Source organism: Ctenocephalides felis, unplaced genomic scaffold, assembly GCF_003426905.1.
Source record: "Ctenocephalides felis isolate EL2017-DRISC unplaced genomic scaffold, ASM342690v1 CF-g0.4_SCAFFOLD_01886, whole genome shotgun sequence".
In the NCBI taxonomy this organism is placed as follows: Eukaryota; Metazoa; Arthropoda; class Insecta; order Siphonaptera; family Pulicidae; genus Ctenocephalides; species Ctenocephalides felis.
In genome coordinates this window covers 37,567,256-37,592,543 of record NW_020538040.1, presented here as the reverse complement: position 1 = coordinate 37,592,543, position 25,288 = coordinate 37,567,256, and the positions used below count along the sequence as shown (strand labels likewise).

At 29.3% G+C, this 25,288-nt stretch overlaps 1 protein-coding gene across 2 annotated transcripts in view; it reads left to right on the top strand.

The window, feature by feature from the left end:
- The first annotated feature begins 2,451 nt into the window (after window positions 1-2,451).
- Window positions 2,452-25,288, top strand: part of LOC113377643 (keratin, type I cytoskeletal 9-like) — a 28,143-nt gene continuing 5,306 nt past the window's right edge. Inside the window, exons 1-2 of one of the 2 annotated variants that reach the window (XM_026618025.1) lie at window positions 2,452-2,585; window positions 23,207-23,277. In XM_026618025.1, coding sequence (XP_026473810.1) covers window positions 23,214-23,277 — 64 coding nt within the window. In that variant the 5' untranslated portion in view covers window positions 2,452-2,585; window positions 23,207-23,213. Of the gene's footprint in view, window positions 2,586-20,890; window positions 21,048-23,206; window positions 23,278-25,288 lie in introns of those variants that run through there. The other variant, XM_026618024.1, reaches the window with a different exon arrangement.

Genomic DNA, 25,288 nt, shown 5'->3' with positions numbered 1-25,288 from the left:
AACTTGACCTTTTCCAATCTTGGTGTATCTATAACAAATTACATCTAAATATATCAAAGTGCAAGATTCTTAGTTTTACACATAAGCGCGTTCCAATACTTTTTGATTATAAAATTTCTAACACCAGCATTGATAGATGTAATAAAATTTCCGATTTAGGTGTTCTATTTGATTCTGGTTTGTTTTTCACAGATCATGTTACTGATATTTGTAATAGAGCACATCAATCTTTAGGTTTGATACTAAGAAATTGTAAACAATTTAAGTCTACCAATGCACTTCTTTGCATGTACTATTCTATTGTACGTTCAAAATTAGAATACGGTTCGATTATTGGTATCCTCATCATATCAACAACTCTGATGCGATAGAGAAGGTTCAGCGAAAATTTCTGAAATACCTTTATTATAAAATATATAAAATTTACCCTGAACGTGGCTTTGACCACAACACTTTACTAAAAGAATTTGGTATTCCTTCCCTTGCCTCACGTCGATTTATCTGTACAATTATGTTCTTATTTAAGCTTTGTAATAATTCTATAGACTGTCCTCCTATTCTCAATCAACTATCCTTTAATGTTCCAAGGCTATCTTCGCGTTCACAATTATTTTTCAATTATCCCACCCCTAAATCTAATTCTCTCTTAAATTCGCCAATTTTACTAATGTCCTCTAACTTTAACTTAATTAATAATGAAATAGACATTCACAACACATCACCTAATCAAATAATCTCCATCTGCACAAGTTAATCTTTTTATTTTCTTTCAAATATCTCATTATTTTCTGTTTATAAATATTATTGTTACATTCTGCATTATATGAAATTTTATCATAGCATTTTATGTTACTAACTATATATTGTAATTTTGTGTATATTTTAATTGTTATTCATTATGTCAAATAATTGTATTTTTGAGTCCTCTTGGAGAAATCTGTGGGCTATATATTTAAATAAATAAATAAATAAATAAATAAATAAATAACAATTTTATAAGATTTAAGTTCTGGTTGTTGTTTATAATACATAAACGACGTTAATTAGTACCAAACCCCATTTTGCACTATATATTCCAAAAGCTTTGATCAATAAATCTAAAATAAAACGAGAATACGTAGCATTTTGTTCTAAGACAAGTTGCATGAACTTCGCATGTAAGATGTCATGATAATCTATAAATATTTGATTTGTATATGATCTACCTGTCTGACAGTTTACTTGTTTACTTGTTTAAGTAACTACTTGTGTCAGTGCCTAGATGTCTAATTTGGCAACTTATCTGGTACATTTGTCCCTGTCTATATGTGCACCCGTTTACCTGTATCTTTTTTCTTGTCCACTTGTCTACCGGGTCACCTGTCTACCTTACATCTTTGTAACAATATTTCTACATGTATATGAATCAATGATTTTTAAAGATCATTGCAGATCGAAGAATGTCATTTTTGTTACTTTTTTCCTTGCCAAACACATGCCTTCTCAAAAACGGAATTATTTCTTCAATTCCGACAATGTAAGTAAAATGTTTCGATCATTCTCTAAAATACTGCAATTTTTTGCACTCTTTGCTCCGTATCTTTGAAATGGCTGAACCCATCTTTGCCAAAAACTTATCAGCACGTCTTCCCATAAATAAAAATCGAATGTTTTTGGAATCATTCAAATCGGTTGATCCCTGCTCTCGAAATCGTGGATGAAAAATGTATCCACACATACTACCCACACACACATCGATTATTTCTAAAGTATGCCAAAATGTTCAGGAGGTGTTTAAACATAGAGAATGCAAAAAAATTCATTTTCGATTTTTTTGTGATTAGTAGAACTTACCCTACGGGAAGTTATTATTAACTCTATTAATCCAGGCAAATGATTATTAACTTCTCGTAGGGTAAGTTACAGTAATCGCAAAAAAATCTAAAATGAAAATTTTTATATATCTTTACGTTTCAAAAGTTTGTGAATATTTTGGCATACCTTAGAAAAAATGGATGTATGTGTGTATGTGTGTGTGTGTGCGCGTGTGTGTCAATTAAATTCATTGATACAAATTTTGATATCAATAATGTGTATCAATTTTGTTTACATTTCTATGGGTTCCGTAACGTCGTTTGTCCGTTAGACGGCGACGCGGCGCTTACGCGCTTTGATATTTCGGTTTTGGTACGGGAAGTTGAGCAATTTGCCTTAAGGCACAATGCCATGCACAACTAGTTAAATACTTTTTTCATAATGAAAAATTCATTCATAATGCAAAATATACTATTTTGGTCTTTATGTTTACAAGTAGAGAAAGAACGATTTCGAGTAATACAGACATTCTGGTGAAACAACATTTCATAATTAAAAATAAATCGGCACTGTGTGTTTCATAGAGAACTCGTTGCCATTTCTGTATCCCCACTTTGTAATGTGTTCAGTCAATCGTTCGTTGTTCGCTGGTTTGGCAGCGACGTCTTTTTATAATTTCTCTTATTTATATGGACAATGTTTCATTTTGCAGTGTAATTGGACATTTCTGGTGATATAATTAGTGGAAACGGTGTAGTGCACAAAATATCACAGGAATATAAAATCAAGAGGTAAAAATTAGAATATGATTTTAACAAATACTTTTTGAAGTTACTAGCAGATTTATGAACTAATGTTGGTTATTAACAAAAAAAATCGTATGGTTAAAAGTTTCATCTTTGGCTGAGCGAAACCGGAGTTCTTAATTCTAACAAGCACGCCGTATGACGCAGTTCTTTATCGATTGAGACGGCGGTAAACTAAAACTATTTTCAAGATCGAAGCAAGATTATATACATTCATTATTATATAATTTTACACATGAAAAATGATTAAGTAAAGCATGGAATTAAAATGACTTCTTTAGTATCCTTAATTTGATTACTCTTATGGGCTCCCTACGGTTACTATATACGGGAGAATATTCTTTAGTAAGGAATAAGACTTTAATAATTTAATTCTACATATAGTGTCGCTTTATAATTTAACCAGATGTAAAAGACGTCTTGCCTTAAAATAAGTTGCAATAACTTCCCAAAATATGTTAATAATGGACTTAACAACAGTTAAGATTTACCTCCGTTTATAATTGTTGCAACAAAAATTTTGTTACTGACACTGCCCATTATTGATGTTTTTTTTATTTAAACTATTTTTCATACAAACCTACAACATACTAGGATGTTTATTAAGACCATGAACTCTATCATCATACAAAGTTTCATAGAAATCACCAAAACCAAATCCATAATTAATTACGAAGAAACGGCCCGGCCGATCTTTACCAAAATCTAAACAGCATGGCTCCCAACTGATACCTTTCAAATAGTTTTAAGATTTTCAAAATCAATTCAGGATTTTTGCGAAAAGATAAAGAAATATGTGGCACGTTTCTGCTAATTCTGAAGAAACGGCTTGACTGATTGTCTCGCAAAATTAATCAGCTGAAAATTGCAAAATTTTTCTTCATCTTTTAACAAAAATTTCGTTTCTTTAATATTAATTGTAGATTTTGTAACTTCCTATAGGGTAAATTATTGTAATCGTCCTAAAATCAAAATTGAAAATTTTTGCATTTCATCACGTTTAGAAGGTTTCTGAACATTTTGGCATACCTCAGAAAAAATGGACGTGTGTGTGTATGTTAGGTATAGATAAAATTTTTCGTCCACGTTTTCGGGCGCACGGATAAACCGATTAGAATGGTTCAAAAAACATTAGATTTCTATCGATAGGGAGATGTGCTGATTAGTTTTTGGAAAAGGCAGGTCCAGCCATTTCGGAGATATCACACAAAGAGTGCAGAAAATAAAAATCAAGTTTTTGAGAATACGGAGCATCCGATTTCAAATAATCTAAAAAATATTCAATTTTTAATGATGGTGAGAAGTGATGATTAGTTTCTGGCAAAGGCAGATCCGGATGTTTCATAGATATGGAGCTAAAAGTACAAAAAATTGCAGTTTTTGAGAGAACTAAACATCCGAAACTATTACTTTTGGGGAAAAAATCAATTTTCTAAAGCTCACTAATATACTTCAAACAAATAATTTTAACTTTGCCATTTAGTTTATATAATTCTTATAAATATTAGGCAATGTCATTCATTTTTTCAAATTTGATTAAATATTATTTATTTACTTTTCTGTAAAGATATATAATATAAGTTACAGTATTTATAATAATCTATTTGAAAACATTTAATATTCATCGAATATTTCATTACGGTGCGGGAAGTTCCAGCAATTTGGTATGATGATTGTTCTTATCGAGTTTCATTAAATGCTTTTTAAATTCTTGAAATCGATGCAAGCGTTTCTGAGAAAACGTCGACAAAATTAAAATTTATAAATTAAATTTTAGCTCACATACATACACAGGTATACTTTTTCCAATGTTGGTGTCAAACAATTCAGAATGACTTAAAAAGTCGAGAAAACATAAAATGAGCAAGTCGAATTTTCTGGCGAAAGCAAACTACTTTGGAATGTCAAAAATTTGAGGCGACCCAAGAGAATATTATAAAAAATATATTAAAATTTATATGTTCAGAGAAATATTTATTTAAAATATTTGTTTCAATAATAAAATAATTACCGTTATTTTTATATTAGACATAGTAAAATTATTATATTTTAACAACAATTCAATGACCAATTCATTAATAATCATAATTTGATATTCATTAAAATGAAGCTTAATACGGAATTCAATGTCAAATTATAAAATTTTAACGACACTATAAAAATTGATAAAAAATCAGATTTTGATGACACTATAAACATTTTGCGACTATTCGAAGGTCAATGCAAAAATATATTTTAAAAATATCTTTTGGCAAATAAATATTTGTCAATTAATACACCAATCAATGAAAGTCTATTATTACAATATGTTTAGATTGCACATTCTTCACTTTTTTCCCTTCTGCTTTGAATTCATAAAATATAATATTTATTATAATACTTTTATGGACAAAAAATAAAATTTACGAAAATAGGAATGAAAATTTAAATATACATATGGCTTTATATTATAGGAACTGTATTTTGTAGATGCTATACAATTGCAATGCAATGCCTAAGGAAAATATTAGTAAAAAGCGCCCATTACCTTAAAAGAATTTCATTTAAAGGAATATCTATATAAATAACAATTTTGAGTAGCATTCATATATGTCAAAATTGTACATGAAAAATTTGTATTGTAATTGCAGTGCCTTTGAAACAAAATATCTAAACTAAATAGAGTAACTTTTACTTGGTTTACATATCTTACTGTTACATCTAATCAGTGAATGGTCAATATAAAACGCAAATATGGCATTAATTCGAAGTGTTTGTAATTATCGAAGACCTCTGATCTTGTTATGTGATACTAAGAACTTCAATACATTTTGTAAATACCACAGACGCAGAAAGAATTCACTTGAATTAAACGCAATACATTTTCGATTTCACAATTTCGACATATTTTTGAGAATGTAATGCAAAATTTCTATTATACAGCAGGGTTCTTGTAAAATCCAATTTTCTTGTACTTTCATAAAATCTTCAATAGTATATCCAGTACCCGACATATTATTTGAAGTATAATATGTAATAAATATTTTAATTACAAAGTCAACAATAATATAGCAGAATGACTTTAAAATACTTTAATCAAAATGTTACTGCTAACTCGTACTTTAAGAGTGAATTACTATTTAGCTTCATTATAATTTAATGAATAATGATTTATAGTTAATTAATTTAATGAATAATTAGTGATTAAATTGTTAATTTTTTATTTGCAAAACTAACATCGAAAATATTTAAAAATACATCTAAACTTTTAATAGTGGAACCATTATATCAGTTTGGACCATAGACTTTGAATGCCACATAACCGATTTGTTGAATAATTTACAGAATATAGTTCGAAGAAACGTGTATTAAAATTATAGTCAACAAAAATTATTGAAATTATAAAATTGAATTGCAATTTACTGAAAGCCAAATGAAAATATGAATTTCCAGAAAAGCATGACTTGTGGAACTTATTTGTGAAAAATAAAGATATATTTTAAAACATAGAAAACATATAACAGCCAAAAAAATCCTTAAAAAAGTATTACTTAATCATTTACTCTCTTTAATTTAATTTAATTTTTTTATTACATTAATATTTTGATAATTTATTATTGAGCTATTTGTATTGAAAATGCTTTGAGCTAAAACAGATCATTATGGAACCAAAAATTAGTATTTGTTATAATGTTCAATAAATTGCCTAATAAATGAAAAAATGCATTTAATACTATAACATTACTCAAGAAGTTTTTAGGATTATTTATATTTTGATATTAAAATTTTTAATAATTCGTAGATGAAATGTATCTGCAATATAACATATTAATATTAAAATATACTAAAGTCCGCATTTCAACTTACTACGAATTATTAAAAATTTCAATATCCAAATACAAAAAATCCTATGGACTTATTGATTGATGTATTACATACAGAATAAATAAAAATATTCGACATTTTCATAAGATTCAGTAAAAAACTATCAGAAAACGTTTCAACAATTCGTGTAAAAATTTAAATTTTATTTGAAAAAGTGAATATCGGCTCTTCATTCAATTTAGGGTAGAAATATTGTACTAGAATTTTTGCGCTGGTATGAAATTAAATATTGCAAAAACTTTATTAAATACCAAACTTGCACATTATTTTTTTCTAATTCTATACCATATATATTTAAATTGTTATCTATGGAAATACTATTAAAACAAACGGCTTTGATTACTTGGCAATGCGTTTCTTTGGACTAATTTTTAATTATTATCAAAACTATAGCCTATATATTTTCTTAATCTACAATAATATTGTTTAAATCTGTAATTGATTGACTGTGTGTCATATATATCTGATTAAATATTCATCAGCATTCTATGTCATTAATAAACATATTACGTGATCGATAAAAACACTTGATCATCATATTTAATAAATAAATAATATATTATAATAATTGTAACATTTATATCTTGTCGCTCCAATTTCTGATCAAAAGTTTCAATCGAAACATTACGGTATTAGTAAGATCCTTATTGAAGAAATAATACTTTTAGGGAGAATATTGTTTTAAAAAAATGACTAACTTTGGTTCCGTGTTGTTTTCAGTTTAAATATCTTTATCAGCCTTCAATTAATCAATGAATTTTATATGTATTTTTAACACCAATAAGAACGTAATGATGCTTCTTTTACGAACGTTTAAACAACTTGGTTTTTGAGGATGGTAACCCAAACGGTTGTCCCATCTCTCATGTGAAAAACTTGACTTTTTAAATAACTTGTTTTTTTAAGGATGGCAACCCAAAAGGTTGTCCTATCTCTTTGTGATGAATTTATTATTACGATTTCTGTAATACTGGTGAATTTTTTACTGGTACAGAAACGTTAAGAGAGGGCTATTTTTACTTGGTAACATATTTTTATTTATATTTCCAAGTCATTCCAAAAACCTATGTCACTGCTACTTGACAACAGGCTGTCCGAAACCTGGGACCTCTGATCGAAATCTTTTACTCGAACCACTCGGCCTGTAAATTTATCATAATGAACAATACCGTACACACCAATAACTTATGTACTAAATGGCCGTCAACAAGTTTAACTAATATAATTATGGAATCATTGAAATAGATATCAAAACATCGCATCTATGACTGCCTTAATTCATTGAATGTTTAGAGTCATACTTGGTGACTATTTTAATCAAAATTGCTTGTAAAGCTGTTTAGAAATCATGCACAATGCATATCAACTAGTTCAATTAATGCCACTAATGGTAATAAAGTGAGTTAACGTGTTGATTTTTATAGCAGTGGCTGCCAAGCGACCGACGTCATAATAATATTAATAAATGGTAGACTGTCCGAAGGCAGATCCATTGTATGAAAATACTACAAAGCCTTTGTTTTAATTCTGTTTAAACCAATTTATCACCATTAGTGCATAAAAACACTTTTATCCATTTTCCTTTTCAAACTTTTGCTTCCATGTTTCCTGGCCCTATGATTTGGCTTTCAGTCCTGTATTTTCTCTTCTCCCGCAAGTCATCAACCATCTGCATTTTTCTTCTGACCATTCCTTTCAGTCCTATTTTGCCTTAGAATACGTCGTGCAGGAAGCACTCGTTTTGCATAATGGGTCAGATCCAGTTTCCTTTTCAGAATCGTGCTCAGTAAAGTCTTATTTCTTATCTTGTCTGTCCACTTTATCTTCTCCATTCGCCTCCAGCACCACATCTTAAAACTCTCCAGATAGGTTTTGTTGGCCTTTCTTAGAGTCCATGTCTCTGATCCATACTGAGCTTTGCTACAGACATAACACTATTAGTCTCTTCCGCAACTGGCTTCCCACTGGCTTCTAAGCAGCCGTTCGAAGCTATCTGCATACAACAAAATTATTCTGTACAAAGTTATTCTGAAACCAGTGTGGACGTACGGTCTTCAAATATGGGGTTCAGCAAAGAATAGCAACATACAAATAATCCAGCGCTTCCAAAACAAAGTATTACGACAAGCCATTTGTGCCCCAAGATATGTTGCCCACCTGGCTAATCCACCAAGACGCACGTACTCCCACAGTTAAAGAAGAAATCAAAAAGTTTGCCCAAAGCTACAAAAATAAAATCGATGGACACCCCAACGAGCTCGGAGCAAGTCTATATAATGTCACGCATCAAAAAAGGCTGAAGAGGACGGAGTTATCAGAATTGACACATTGATTGCATATCTTCATTGTTTTTCATTACTTTCCTTTATTATTTTTTTATTTAGACTAGGATAGTTATAGATATGAGTTTATATAGCATTAGTTATATAGTAATCAGCAAATAGTAACAGCATATATCCACACTAGAAAGAGTTACCATTGGGTAATCTTTCTAAATAAGCCATATATTATAACATACCAATTATTAAATGTCTTCACTAAGACAGCTTGTAATTTAAATGGTAAATAAAAAAAATTAGTCTCTTCTGTAAATCGAGACTCATTTTACTCATCAATAGAGTTCTCATCTTTGTGAATGCCGCCTTGCCCTGATCTTTCTCGGGCAGTATCCGTCTCTGGTCAGGATGTTTCCCAAGTACTTGAGGTGATCCACATCTTCCAATTCTCGATTTCCTGCCGTTATCCTCAGGAGATCATCTCGTTTCGATATCCTCATCACTGTCGACTTGTCGATATTGACTTCCATTCCGTACCTTCTACCCACTTCAACGATTCGGCTCATCATATTTGTAGCTCGGTTTTGGTTTTCGATATCACCACGACATCATCTGCGTACTTTATGATGGTGATTTTTTTTTCCTCCAATCGAAAAATCACCAGCGTCCTCATGTGCCTCGATGACGATCCATTATGGTGGTATTTAATTTTTCTCCAATAGTTTTGGTATTAGTTTTGACACCAGTATTGATCAGTTTTCACTTGAAATTATTGATCTAAAGTATGAATTCAAGTGAAAATATCCTTTTGGTGTATCTAATAAAAACAATCCAATACAAAGAGAATTATCGACTACTGGGTTACTTTTACTACTTACTACACTAGGTTAAGGAATTACATCACAACATGTCATAGAATATGTATACAGTTCTAATTCTTCATATAGTACAAGTAACATTATTTTAGCATAACAGTGAATTCTTCGTGACTATGGTAGTTGTTAAACTATAAAAATATGTTGATGAGCGAAAACTATACAGTTTATGAAAATTCAACTGATTATCATAAAGTTTAGGCTAGAGGAGTTGAGGAGTACATGAACAATCAGAACAACTATTCTACTCAAAGGGGCAACCCAGCGGTCAACCACTCTTCTTTTTATGTGTAGTCTATATATACAGGGCCGGTCCTACCTTGAATGCGATGCATGCGAAAAATGCGGGCGCACGCCTTAGGGGGCGCCAACACGGGATTCGGATATGAAATTTATAATACAATTTTCTCAATATCATTCAAGAAATAAATACACCTAAGTCTGTTTTTACACGGAGATTGGTTCCAGAAGAATCCGTGTAAAAAAAACGTGTAAAAAAAGACATTGATCTTATACAAAAATGGGTGATTTGTTCCTAATCTCTAAAACCTATTAAAATTGGTGAAAAACAAGAATTTTTAAGAACAAGAATTAAATTAGTGCTATTCACATTTGCTTTGACCAGTAAAAATTGTTTGTACGCGCTAAAGGGGAATTCACTTAAATCTTTAAGCTAGCGTTCGCAAACTATCGATACTATCGATGGTTTCAGACTTTTTTCTTTCATAAATACTTTTTGTGATATCTACATACTTCGCAAAAATTTAATTTGACAAAAAAATTTAGGTACATAAAATTTCAAATCGTGCTAAATGGAATAAATTCGTGTAAAAAAATTAAAAATATTCAATTTTCAAACCGTGTTATATCAAAACCGTGTACAAAAAGACCGTGTAAAAACAGACTTAGGTGTAATTTCTTTGCATCTTTTGCTAACCTTTGGACAATATTTTCAACATACGTTAAAAATTTAACTTTAAAACAACAATCTGATACACGATAAAAAAGTAAAGATGAATACATACAAATCGGCCCTTACGATATCAAATAGGCGAAGTTAACGAAACAACTTGGATAGTTCAAATAATAAAAAATTAAATTAAAATAATTCAATATGAAGTACCAGTGTTATGTTTAATAATGAAAGGATAGATTTTTTGATAGATATTATATTTCTGATCTATAACTTTAAATGAAAAAATGGTATCTTACTGCTTGATATAGAGCTGGCCGAGAATTCAACTTCATGAATGTAATTCAATGTCATAGATGCATTGAAGAATCTTTGAATAAATGCCTTGCATTATAGAATATTAGCATTTATTTATAAATCCACATGATGAGTACGCAGTAGTGCCACATTGCGCAATCAAAGTCTAATTTTAATGTGGTGTACTATATAATGTATAAGTAAACATAATAAAATAATATTTAAAGTAAAGTCCTCATCGGGATTAAAAATTTTCACTTAAATACCCTTTCTGACTTAAGTAGGAAAATACGATATCATGCTTACGACTAGATTAGATGTGTACGACACAAATATATCATTAAATTTATGAAATTTATAATCAAATTTCATAAAAATTCATGTGTTTTATATGTACGTCAAAAATTTCGAATTAAAATATAAAGTTAATATATAGGGATAAAAAAAAATATTTAATATGACGTCTAAAAATAGACAAAAAAGTGAATATGTGGTATTTCACTATATCAATATTTATATAAATATTGTTGACATGAACTGAAGATCTCTCATCCAATTTTTCGAGCTAATCTATATTTTTCTGTAATATTCAAGGCAATTGAGATTGATTAATTTATACAAGATTTGAATATCAAGGTCGACTTGTTTCAAAGCTACATACACATTGTAATTCTATTAATTGATATCATGTTCATTAAAATTAATAATAGTAGTAAAATAATAATTTATGAATAGTGAATTTTAATAATAACTAACTTATAAATTTAAATTTTGTCGACGTTTTCTCATAAACGTTTGCACCGATTTCAAGAATTTAAAAACCATTTCATGAAAGTCGATAAGAACAATCATTATATGTACCAAGATTCATCAATATCACTAGAACTAGTGCTGTATGGCATCGTGCCTTAAGGCAAATTGCTGGAACTTTCCGTACCGTAATATTAATATTTAATATTCGAGGAATATTAAATGTTTTCAAATAGATGGGTTTTAAATATGTTTACAGAAAACTAAATATACAAAACTTAATCGAATTTAAAATTAAGGACATTGTCGAATATTTATAAGAATTATATAAACTGTTTTGTAAAGTTAAAAATATTTATTTGAAGTATTATATATTAATGAGCTTTAGAACTTTAACCATTAAAAAATTAAAATTCGATTTATTTTCGGAAATTAATTTTTTTTGGAAATTAAAAAAAAATTATTTTTTTTCTAAAAGCAATCGTTTCATCAACACAATGAATAAGATGGTAAAGACAGATCTTGGAAAAATTTTAAAAATTTATTATGAAAAAAACAATTTAAGGAATATCAGAAATGAATAAGTAAAATACATTAGCTTGCGATTTTGATCTATGAATGCATACCTATAACTATTTTATATAATTAAAATAGAGAAAATTGGCCTAAATTGATATAAATAAATTGTTTTTTGAAGTAAAATTTAAGCTTTCCCATAAACTCAAAAAAACTGAATTAAAATTGATTGCAAAAAATTCACTGACAGCACCGGGGATGAAAAATTATTCGATTACTAAAATTCGACTTTTATAAAATAGGTGTTTGTGGAAAAAGGGAGAAAATTTAGGGCTGTATCTGTTGTTGCATTACTAATTAAAAATAAATAAATAAAAAATGATTCAATAAAAAAAATCGTAATGGCGGCTAACTCTTGCTATTTAAGGATATGAGAAATAGATGTTCTCATTCCGATTCTGAGCCTTACTGAACAGAAATATAAAATTTCCTAAAAATTGGTCAAGCCGATTAATATATATATAATATATGATATACAAGTATGATATATGTTTACGAATTTATATCTGCTTCTAAAATTACATTTTTTTATATTTATTCATTATAGATAATGAGAAAGACAAATTTCTATGAGCCTACGTAATATATTAAAATGTCATTTAGAGGTCTCCTCCTCCACTGAGGAGATTCTCCTGTAGATAATTATCTATATTAGTAAAAGAAACAGTGCTTAAATTAAGTTAGTAGGTCTCCTGGCCTTTTTTTGAGCCTTTTTCTGGTTGGGTCATTTTTTTATTTATTGCATTGCTGGATTTGGATGTTTAATTTCATATCGTATGAGTTACTTCTTCTCTGAATTACTTAAAATTCACCTATTCATTAAAGAATCAAATGGAACTGTGTAGACTGAAGAGTAATTTTACCTCGACTACACCCATATTCGAATGAGTTTTAGAAATTGCAGCATTATTAATATCAATTATCTTTAATGAAACTTTCTTGTCTATGAATCTTCTACCATGAACAAACCCTAAGCATTGAATTATAGCGGAAGATTAAAACTGAATAGGTTTTGTTTTTGATTTGAAATCGTTTAAAACATCACGACCTTATTTATTAAATTAGTACTTAATTATAAATATCTATATAGGTAAATTTTAACGGCACTTATTTAAATATTTTACCTATAGGTTATTTGCAATCTAGTATAGATCTAGAACCGATAGATTATTTAGATAAATCTTCATATAAAACCGAAATTATTATTGTACATGCTGCATACGATAAAAATTAATTGTTCGACAAATTATTTTTGAATGATGATTTGATTTAGCCACATGAATCAGGTGTTTGTATTGTAATTAAAATCTTACTTGTTCATGATACATTTGTCACATCCAGTAACATGAGCGTTAAAATGTATCATTGGATAACAAAACTATAGTGTTTTATTGCAGGTGAATTAGTCATTTAGAAATAACATAAATAGACTTTTTGATATATCAATGTGATTGTGAACCAACAATTAAATTTTGTCGAATGTGTTGTTCATCTCTCGACCGCAACCTATCAAAATCACAAAAGACATCATTATTTAACAAAGGCTCCGATTTGGGCAAATGGTTATAGCATGGTTATAGCATTGAACTTCAAATCAAAGGCTCCAGATTTGATATCTGCCTTGAACAACCTAATATTAGGCAGTAGCGATATCAGATTTCTCGAGTAAATATAGATGGAAATATGTTTCCAAGTGAATATAGTCCTTTTCCGGTATTACTGCATCAAATTAAGAATCATCAGTATAATTTGATTTTTCATTTTTTTTATTATTTGATTTTATTTATTTAATAATATTATTTTTAAATAAATTTACACGAGAAATATTTCAAATTAAATTAATATGATTGGTATAATATAGTAAAAAATATAAAATATTCTATATTATATAAATATTCTAAATTAAATATGTACTTGAATTGCTTTGTCAAAATTATTTTGTCTAAACCAGTGTTTCCCAAATATATTTTTGAGGCGTTCTAGCCCAATAATAATACATTTATAGACGACATCCAGTGTGTAAACTTTTGCCTCAATATTTATCACTCTGAGTTAAATTATTGAACATTTTTGTTATTGTGATTCTTGGTTGTTTAAAAATGTAATTTTTAGTTTTTGAATATACTTTCATTCTGATAATATTTGAGTAACAAATACTTGGGCGGGTTGTTGGCTCGTGCAGCAGTGTCATTCATTTGGAGAACACTCTCATAGGTTAAAAATTATTCACTTTTCTTAATATAAATGATTTCTCAAATTTCATCTAGCAACTTTAAAAATAAAGTCTTTTTTGTTAAATTTGTCAACGATATAAAAAATAAATAAAATGTTTAAATTATCCAAAACGAATGTTTTTGTATTGATTCTATTTTTGAAGTTCCCTCCGTCTTGATAGATAGATGGCTCTTAGAGAAATTCTAATAATATTATATCAAATAGGAATAAGCCAACCATTGGGTTGACTTCTAAAAAACGGTGTGATTAAGTGGGTACTCATCACAATAGTTCATAAGTTTGTTAAGTTCCCACTGCTCTTCAAAAAATATATATGTTACAACGAAAAAACTAAGAACTAAGTCCAAAACGAACTAGCTGTAAGTGGAATTCTGTCTTAAGGCAATTAAGGCATCGTGCCTTAAGGCAAATTGCTGGAACTTCCCGTACCAAAAATTATTTTTTTAAAAACGATTAGCATTTTTGAAAAAAATTTACTTCAAAAAAATAAGATTTTTGACAAACAATTACACAAAAAATTACTTTTTTTTGAAAAAAAAAATTTTTTTAATTTTTTTTTTTTGAAAAAAAAATGTTTTCTTTATTTTGACATATTTTGAAAGATCTAAACTTTTTTTCAAAGCAATCGTACTGCTTTAACTGCATAAAGACGAAATATCAAACCGCGTAAGCTCCGCGTCGACGTCTAACGCGTAAACATTGGTACGGAACCCATAGGAATGTAAACCAAAATTATACTTATTGTTAAAATCTCTATAAAATATCTGATAATTTGATGTGCATATGTCTAATGATCATTTTTGACCGCCAAATGGCATTTTCTTTTACTTTTTTCATTAGATCTCCGAAACCGCTAGACCTGCCTTTATGAAAATTTGATCGGTATTTCACCTTGTCAATACAAGTAAAACGTTTTTTAAATTATTAAAATCGGACGCTCCGTTCTCTTAAAAACTGAGTTACCGTTTTCGGCACTTTTTGCCCCGTATCTTCGGAACGGCTAGACCTGACTTCGCCAAAAACTAATCAGCACGTCTCCTTATCCATACGAATCGAATGTTTTTTGAATTAATCAAATCGGTTGATCGGTGTTCCCGAAATCGTCGACGAAAATTTGTATCCGCACATACATACACACACGCACACACACACACACACACACACACACACATACATCCATTTTTTCTAAGGTATGCCAAAATATTCAGAAACCTTTGAAACGTCGAGAAATGCAAAAATTTTCATTTTCGATTTTTTTGCGATTACTATAACTTACCCTACGGGAAGTTATAAAACTAAAAAACTAAGTCCAAAAAGTATATTGTATTTTCATCAACGGAAAATTTCTTGTCGGAAATCAACTTGAAAACAAATTTAACGTAATATTGAGATTTTTTAAAACATACAGACATTTTCGTACTAAACAAAAACTGATGGAATATTGTAAAATATTGTAGTAACCAAGTAATGGTTGAACAAAATTACCGCGAAATAGTATCCACAATTTGGAACCACGAATTTAGTATGTCTAATTCGATTTTGACCACATAATAAAATAATATTTAACCCTTTCCATTCGGCACTTTTAGATTCTGAATTTTTAAAGAAACTGTCGATATTTTTTTCCCAACAAGCATATTTTCACAGCGAAGCAAAAATTTCCAAGGGTCACACTTTGAATTAATTTGAGCAGCATATGTTTTTTGACTACAAATGGCAGCGATTTAGCACGTTGTGTGAAACGTTCGAGACCGAAAAAAAAGTTCGTTATGCGCATCGTCCATTGTGCGAGTCGTACGTTATGCGGGGTATCACTTTATGTATGAAAGACATCATTTGGAAATCAAAATTTTAAAATATCCTTTCTAAAACCTGACGACTTTATTGCACTTATGGAAAAATAGGAAAAATTTGTGTGCTAGTTTCAGAACTAGATGTACCACAAATGATGAATTTCTAATATTGATCTTAAGTATAATTATAATACACTAATAAATAAATAAATATTAGTGATAGTAAATGTTTGATTACATACTTTGGTTATCCAAAACCGCTAATGCACCTTTATAACGCAAATATTTTTTCTTTTTTTATTTTTTTTATTTTTTTTAACAGCAATCAGAACCTAATACTCCTATAAGTTGTTGTGCTGATTTTGACTTAATACTAGTCTGTTTGATAGATGTCAACCCAATCGGTTGTCACATCTCTGTATTATAAATTGTTATTACAATTTCTGTAATAGGGCGAGTATTTTTATTGGTACAGCAATGCCGAGTGAGTGCTATTTTCACTTGGAAACATATTGCTATCTATATTTTCAAGTGAAAATCGTTGTCACTGCTGCCTTACAACAGGCTGCTCGAAGTGGGTATCGAACCCGGGATCTCTGAAACAAGTCCCGTCGCTCTTAACCGCTTACCTACGGGCGTGCCCAAACGCAAATAAATATTTGAGAAACTCGTAATGCGAGGTTTTTATACCCAATATGTTTGGGAAATGAATTATATGATTTTATGTTGCTCTATTTGACTATTCCCCCATTCTGTGTAAGCGATTTCCCGTTGAACAAAGTTTTTACATAATAATAAATACAATGATGATACAGGAGCATAAAACATCATGAATTCACTATCTGTATTCTATTATTACGAGCATAAAAATTCTGTTACCAGAGCCAAAATTCATTTTTGCCTTGGGCAGGCGGCCAAAAGTTTGTCCTTCCCTTTTGAATTATTATATCTATCAGATCGGAAATTAGAACTGCAGATAGATCAATTAAAAAACTGCGGAGTCTTCTCTAATGGGAGTAAAATTTATTTTTTTATTGTTTTAAACTTTCTTGTTCTTTCGTTAAAATCTGTTTCGAGTTAAGTCATGATTTATTTGCACAATTATGACTTAGAATATAATGGGTTCGCTATAGCTGCACTTGCTTTTGTAAATAATAAATATATGCAATTAATGTAATGTATTTATTAAAATAAATACATAATAGTGATACAAATTACGCCGATTCTAAAATGAATTTGAACTAAAATGGGCCATTAGTGAATGGTTTATTTATTGAATTCGAATTTGTGCATCAATTGATTCGGGTTTTGAAATTTATGAAGTATAGAAAATCCAAACATATACCAGTAATTGGGTTTATTTTAACATTGCGGGCAATAGGATAAAAGAGAGTAATGAAAATTATTCAAGCTGAAATTTAATGAGATATTTAATTTGAAATATGATCTATGCTATAGTTATTTAGCTTTGTGATAAGCTGGAAAAAAATTTTAAAGTTCATACTGATATGTATTTGTAATTTTAAAATACTATAATTCATTTAAAACTCGTTATCTGATAGCACAACCTGTAATTCTGTTTCAAAAATTGGAAATTGTTATAGGGTAGGGCGGGGCACAAAGGTCTAATTTGATTTTGACCAATTATATTGTGAAAACAAACCAATTATATCATAACATTAACACATATCAAACAAGCAGCTATCTGACTATGTTCAGTAAAACTCCCAGGCTAATTCATAATTGTAGTAATATGTTGTTTTTGCTGTTTTCCAAAAATTTGTCACCTGGTCCTTTTTACCCTATAGATGGGGTAAAGTGGGACAGCCAGGGCGCAAACAGATCTTATTCTTATTTTGAATTTTAAAGAAATTTTTTGACATTATTGTTATAATATTCAACCAAAGCAAATTATAATTTTCATGGCTACATTTTTCACAAAGATAACAATGCATATAACCTAGATCTGGTATTTCGTCAGAAATATACAGCAGCAGAATTGAAATAACGATTTATTTAATTTATCTTTTGTAAAATTGCTTTTATTAACTTAATCTACTTTTCTCTTTGCTATTTTTTATTGTTTACACCTTTGCTAGGTTAAAGAATCAGTTGATCCTTTTTATACCATCCACGTGTAAGCTTTTATAAAAGTTAAATAAAAACAACTACGAATCTAATTTGAAATTAACAACACATCCTAATGAATAATTAAATAACGTATCTTTAAAATTATATTAAGGTCTCGTAAACTAAACAACAGTGCTCAAAACCAAAAAACTAACAACGAAAGAAAATACTTTTGTTATGGATTTTCGAACATTTTCGATTATCTCCCGATAGTAAACTCATTAGAATCAAAGTAAAGGCTGACTATACATCTTTTTCCCTCTACTTTTAAATATTGTTGTAGAAAATTTCTAAACTTTACTTGTTTTTAAATTATCGGTGGTGGTCTTTTTTACCCGCGGACCTTAAAGCCCCGCTCTACCCTACCACCCTACCCTACTACTAAGAAATAAAATATTCGATTTATTTCATAAATTCTGATCGGATTTTGATACCATTTGGTAATTCGTCACACAAAACTCATCAATAAGAAATGCATTTGCATTTTCTGAATAGTTTCTGCATTTTTAGAATCAGTGCAAACATTTTCAAGAAAATAATGTCAAGTGTAAAAATTACAAGAACATAATTTCAGAAACAAGAATAGAAAAATTGCATTTCGATTTGAAATCGATGTCTACGGTAAAGATAAAATATGCAAAAGGATATAGTATTTATTAGAAACAAATTCGACAGATTTTAAAAGCTTATTTATGCAATGTGTTCTTAAAGAAGCATCATCTGATTAATTTACTCTTTATATTATGCACTAAGTACTCGAGTTTTAATTTTTGATAATAGTACAAAATAAAAAAAATAAGAATAGAAAATTTACTGATTGAATACTGTTAACTAATTCATTTATAATTTAGTACTTTATAATTTATTAATGTTACTTCATACGACTGCACAATTTCATTTACTTTATCAAAATTGAATAAGATTAGCCCAGTAGTAATTGCTAGACTTTGCCGGTAAACAATAATAATAATTACATATATGTACATTATATATATATATATATATATATATATATAAAGCGAGAGGTTTTTCACACGTAACACGGTCTCCAAACTGACAACATGTTCGTTTGGAAAAACCTTTTTTATAATAAAATATATTATTTATTTTAATTTTACTATTTTTTTAAAAAAAAATTTCATAACTTGACGTCTTACCAATTATTTCATAATTAATTATTTTTTAGTGCAATTTTGTGTGTTTTTTGTGTTATTTTTTAAAAACTTATTTGTATGCACTGAAGATGGGTCAAATCAAGACCCGAAACGTATGTTTCTCTAAATAAAAATATTTTTCAATAAAACTGTTTTTTTAATTACTGGATGGATGCCCAAGAAACAATTTTATCATATATATATATATATATATATATATATGTGTGTGTGTGTGTGTGTGTGTGTGTGTGTGTATGTGTGTATATATTCTCAAAATTTAATATATATATATAAAGCGAGAGATTTTTCACACGTAACACGGTCTCCAAACTGACAACATGTTCGTTTGGAAAAACCTTTTTTATAATAAAATATATTATTTATTTTAATTTTACTATTTTTTTAAAAAAAAATTTCATAACTTGACGTCTTACCAATTATTTCATAATTAATTATTTTTTAGTGCAATTTTGTGTGTTTTTTGTGTTATTTTTTAAAAACTTATTTGTATGCACTGAAGATGGGTCAAATCAAGACCCGAAACGTATGTTTCTCTAAATAAAAATATTTTTCAATAAAACTGTTTTTTTAATTACTGGATGGATGCCCAAGAAACAATTTTATCATATATATATATATATATATATATATGTGTGTGTGTGTGTGTGTGTGTGTGTGTATGTGTGTATATATTCTCAAAATTGTTCTTTTTTGCTCATTGATCAGCGCACAGTTTTGTCGTCAGAATCGAGGTAAACTGTTGTTATTGGTTAGTGGTAAAATTCCACTTGCAACTATTTATTTTATACCGGCATTGTCTCAAAATATTCTAAATACTTTGAAATTTGAAAAATGTAAATAACCAATGATCAAAAATTCATACGCATGACGAGTATACTCGTTTATGGAAAAAATTCTGCCAATTCTGCATGACCAAAACTCTGCCTCTTCTCTAGGACGAGTATACTCATCAATCACAGCTAACTGATTAATAATAAAAATTTAAAAAAAATACCAAATATCACTTATGATTTTTCCTTGCAGTTGGAATCAGTGCTTCTATTTAGTTTTCTCACATGGCATGACCATGAACCATGTACCTCTTGTTTTGACATTGTAATAAATAGCATAAACCGCATAACACTGTAATGTGAATGGAGCATTTAATCAAAATATATTTAATCATTAAGTGAATAACTTCATAATTTGATTATTAAATATTTTCGTAATTGAGCTATTAATACGTACGATTAAATGCTTGTGACTGAGATTGTTTACATGTGAGTCAAAGACGAAAAATTCTCGCAAATATGCTGGGCCGACTATCGGGTTCGAAATGATGTCATGTCATAATAGACCTGAGAATTCATTGTTATAGATTTCTCCCCACCATCGAAATTCAATTGTCCAAGTCAATTACATACAAAACCGGTAAACCAGTTTAGTTAACACTTAATCGCGCTCGGAGTTTCATACGAACCGTCTGAAATTTATCAATTTTATAATTAATTGACATTTTTTTTATTTAACAATTGTGTCTGTTTTGACAATAGTGCCTGATATTCTGCACGAATTAATAAAATTGTAAGTATATTTTAAATAATAGGTCTATGGGTTTGGCGTTCTACCTTTAACAGTAGATGCCATCAACTTTTATTTAATATAAACAGTTTCAAAATGTTTATTAATTAATGTCTTAAAATTAGATTTGGTATAACTGTTGAACAAATATTTGCTAATTGATCATTTTTCAAATGATCAAAACGAACACTTTTGTGGAAAAAAAGATTTTATTGTGGTTTAAGGAGTAGAAGGTGGGCGAAAACTGGTGACTTATTTAAGCCGAGATCGTAGTATTGTAACATTTATACCTTATTTTTCAATATGATTATTATTTTTTATATCTCATTCAATTACATTCTGTTTTCATGAACAAAAACATTTAGTAATTGTTATGACTAATATCTGTAAAGTTAGAATCAAAATAGAGTGATAAGCTTTTGTTGTTGATTGAAGAAATATTTCTTAACTAAAAAAACGTTACATCAACATGATTATTAACAAACATTAAAATTACATGGATTGTTACACGTGACTTTGCTGTTTTAGTGTCATTAGTAACTAATTGTAGATAGTATGTGTAAGTACAAGAATGGGGCAACCGATTAGATTGATTCAAAATATATTCGATTCGTGCTGGCTAGTTTTTTTGCAAAGGTCCACCCGTTTGGGAGATACAGAGCAAAAAGTGCTGAGAATTACGGTTTTTGAGAAGACGAAGCGATTCGAATAATTCAAACACGTTTTGCTTGAGTGTGATAAAAGGATTAGTTTTCAAGAAAGGCATTTTTTTAAACTTCAAAACATTTATGGTAGGGACAATTTGCCTTAAGGCACGATACCATGCACAACTAGTTAAGTTCCCGAAGGAGAAATTTATGTTTTCATCAAAAAGTCTGATTCGCTAATTATATGTTTCCTCGACGTTTCAAGCCATTCTGAATCGAATGAGATCAAATTTGGCAAAACTGTGTGTGTGTGTATGTGAAACATTTTTTGCCGTAAATCGACGTTTTCTCATAAACGGCTGGACCGATTTAAAAAATTTAAAAGCCATTCGATGTAGCTCGATGAGGACTACCGTTTATCAATTTTGCGCGACGATCAGCCAAAACGTTTCTTTGTAAATAGCAGAAAAAAGAATTATTTTTCGTCTACATTTATGCCGTCGGAACTTTTTTTTGACGATTTTTATGAAACTTTTTTTTGACGATTGATATCATGGTCTTACAGAACATACTGAAATATTACGGCCCTACGGCAAGTAGTTTATTTTAAAAATTTATCAAAGTTTGGAAGAATATTTTCCGCCTTCCGTCCCGGCTTTTTCTAAAAGCAATATTTGTCCCGGTTTTAGGTGTTTTGTCCCGGATTGTCCCGGAATTTTGAAAATGTTTTGATTGCCAATATATTTTTAAATATATTTCAACTAGAAAATTTGAACCCAAATAATGTGCATATAAGTTTTTAGCTCACCAACAATTTAGCCATTTATTTTGCTGAATTTTCGGATACAATGCCTTTTCACACGAGAATGTAATTTGTTGATGGTGAGCTTATTTTGAAATAGTAACGTGCCTATCATATTGTTATACGACATTTTTGTAACTTTGGTGCTTAGTATTATAATATATTTATTGATGATAATATATAAGGTTGTCAAATATCTCCCTTCCGCCTTTTTGTATTATAAACCAAGAGCAAAAAAGCGGAAGGGAGATATTTGACAACCTAATAGCATTAGTCTTATAATTCGAGAAATGAAAGGAATATTGTAGGTGTAGTGTAGTTGGCTAAATACTCTAACTAAGCGAGCCCAATAAAAAATGTTTCATCCCACCGCTGTAATTTTTTTTTACAAAATGCATTTCTGTTTACTTCCTGTATTATCTGTGCACAACACATAATGAGAAATATTTTTTTTCTCTTTGGATTCAAAATCAAAGTTTCAGCATTGTATATTTTCCCTTGTAAAAATCGTGCTGTGATGCTTAAGTAAACGGATGACAAAAAGTCAATAATAGGTTTCCATTCGCGTTCTCTTGTTAATCCAAGCAAAAGAAAAAAACAAAATCAGCATATATATTATATTCCATTCCATTCCGTAAATGCCTGTGCCAACATCTTAAATCTGTAGCGTTCCAAAATCAACGTTTTGTATTATATTCAAATTCTAATTTCAGCTCCAATATGACACCTGTTCTGGCGGTATGCCTGCTACTGTCGGGATCTTTACTGGTCGAGGGCTATTCAAGTAAGTATTCAATTCTGCTAAATATTGTAGATAACATGGCTCTACAAACATATTATTAATATAAACATCTTTGGTATGTGAGAATATAACGCGGTTTAATTAACGATTAGATTAATTTAATGAATATTCATTAATTATTTATATAATTTAATTATATATTGTTTATTTAGAATATATAAATTATATATGCATTTCAAATTAGTTATCAGCAGTCAAGTGACGAAAAAGCAAATTTAATTGTTGAGATTTTAATTTTCCTTTTTCAATTATTTGGGCATGTAAAGGTACTTTCAAATTAACTAACGGGGCGTCCATTAATCACGTGAGGTTTTTAGGGGGAGGGGGGATTTGATAAAAAATCACGAAATATCACGGGAGGGGTATAGTAAGGTATCACGTATATTCATTTGTTAACTGATTTAAAAAAAAATCAAACATTTTCAAAAAAAATTTCAAAAATTTGTTTTTTTCACGCAACTGAAAATGCATGTGATGTTTTGTGGAGGAGGAGAGGGATAATTTTGAATATCACCATGTATCACTAAGGGGGAGGAAGTTCCAAAAATCCTTAAAAACTCGCTCATGTGATTAATGGACGCCCCCTAATCGTAAGACCTACGTTTTTTAATTATATATCGGTCATTCTTACTTAAATCATTGAGCAACTTAACACATTTTTATTTTATATCCTTTACTATCATTTTATATCGTGTTCTATCCAGTGTTTTTACAGTAGAGGACCTTTGGGGCTTGTTGTAATAGTTTTTTTTTTTTTGAGTAAATATATATATTGAGATCAACTGAATATATTTCTACCAAATACACATGGATAGTTGCTGTAACTATTTTTCTAACAAATCAAGTATGAATAATTCCACAACTACTATTCATTATTTCATAATTAACCATTTTCTAGAAAAAGTGCGATGTTACAACATACTCCGTGTTTGGGGTTAGTTGTAACACCTATCGCGGCAAATAGTAACGGCGAAAAAACGTAAATTATAACTCTGATAATTTATTCTTTACTCATTTTTAAATTTAAAATCAGTAGAAATTAAATTTTATGTTATATCAATTTTATATTATCTGTCAAAAATGACAGACCTGCACAGTTCTGTTTACTGCTTTGGCCTGCGGGACAGTAGCCAAGAAAATATTATGCAGGACCGTTCACATGTCCAATCGAGACAAAATAACAGACATTATTTGTTGTATCCTATTCTAATGATATTTCTACTCCATGTTACAAGTTACTTGGCTTCACGTATTTCACAACTAAATTTTTCATTCATTTTTCGCATTTATGTGATTTATGATAATGATGAATAAAACCGTCCGTTTCGACAATTTCCAAGAAATTTAAAATTGCAAATACGTTACAACTTAATTTTAATTGGCAAGCTTCTGTCATGCCATTCTTATATTTATATAATAAATTTAGTCGTTATGATATAATTAATTTTTATTACTTAATCCAATATTCCTTGGAAGTACAGAAAATAATGAACTACTAGTTATTGACTGCAATGCGGATATTTTTAATATCACATATTCCTTAACTGCAAGAAGTGTAGATGCATTGGATCATTAGGGCTTAAAACATCAAGTTGTAATTCTTACACTTAATTTTTATGCAATACCGGGATTCGACCCGAGTATCTTTACGATCCGAACTAGGCCTATTACCATTACGGCTACGCCAGATTCGCCGCATGATCCTAGTTTTTTTAAGCAAATTTTTTTCAATAGTTTCAAATAATATTCACTAAAAAACATCAAGTCCATATGATATCCTAATCACTACATCTTAATTTGGCACGTTATCTAAAATTTGACAATAAAAGCTAGATGTTTGCATTGAATTTACATTAGAGCTAAAATACGCCGAGAAGAAATAATAAACTAATACGTGCTGTATATTGAACAAGTTTGTGTTCTAATCGTCTTATACAATATCCGGTATGTTATATAATAATAAACGTCATTCTTATCAAAGTAGACTTGTTTT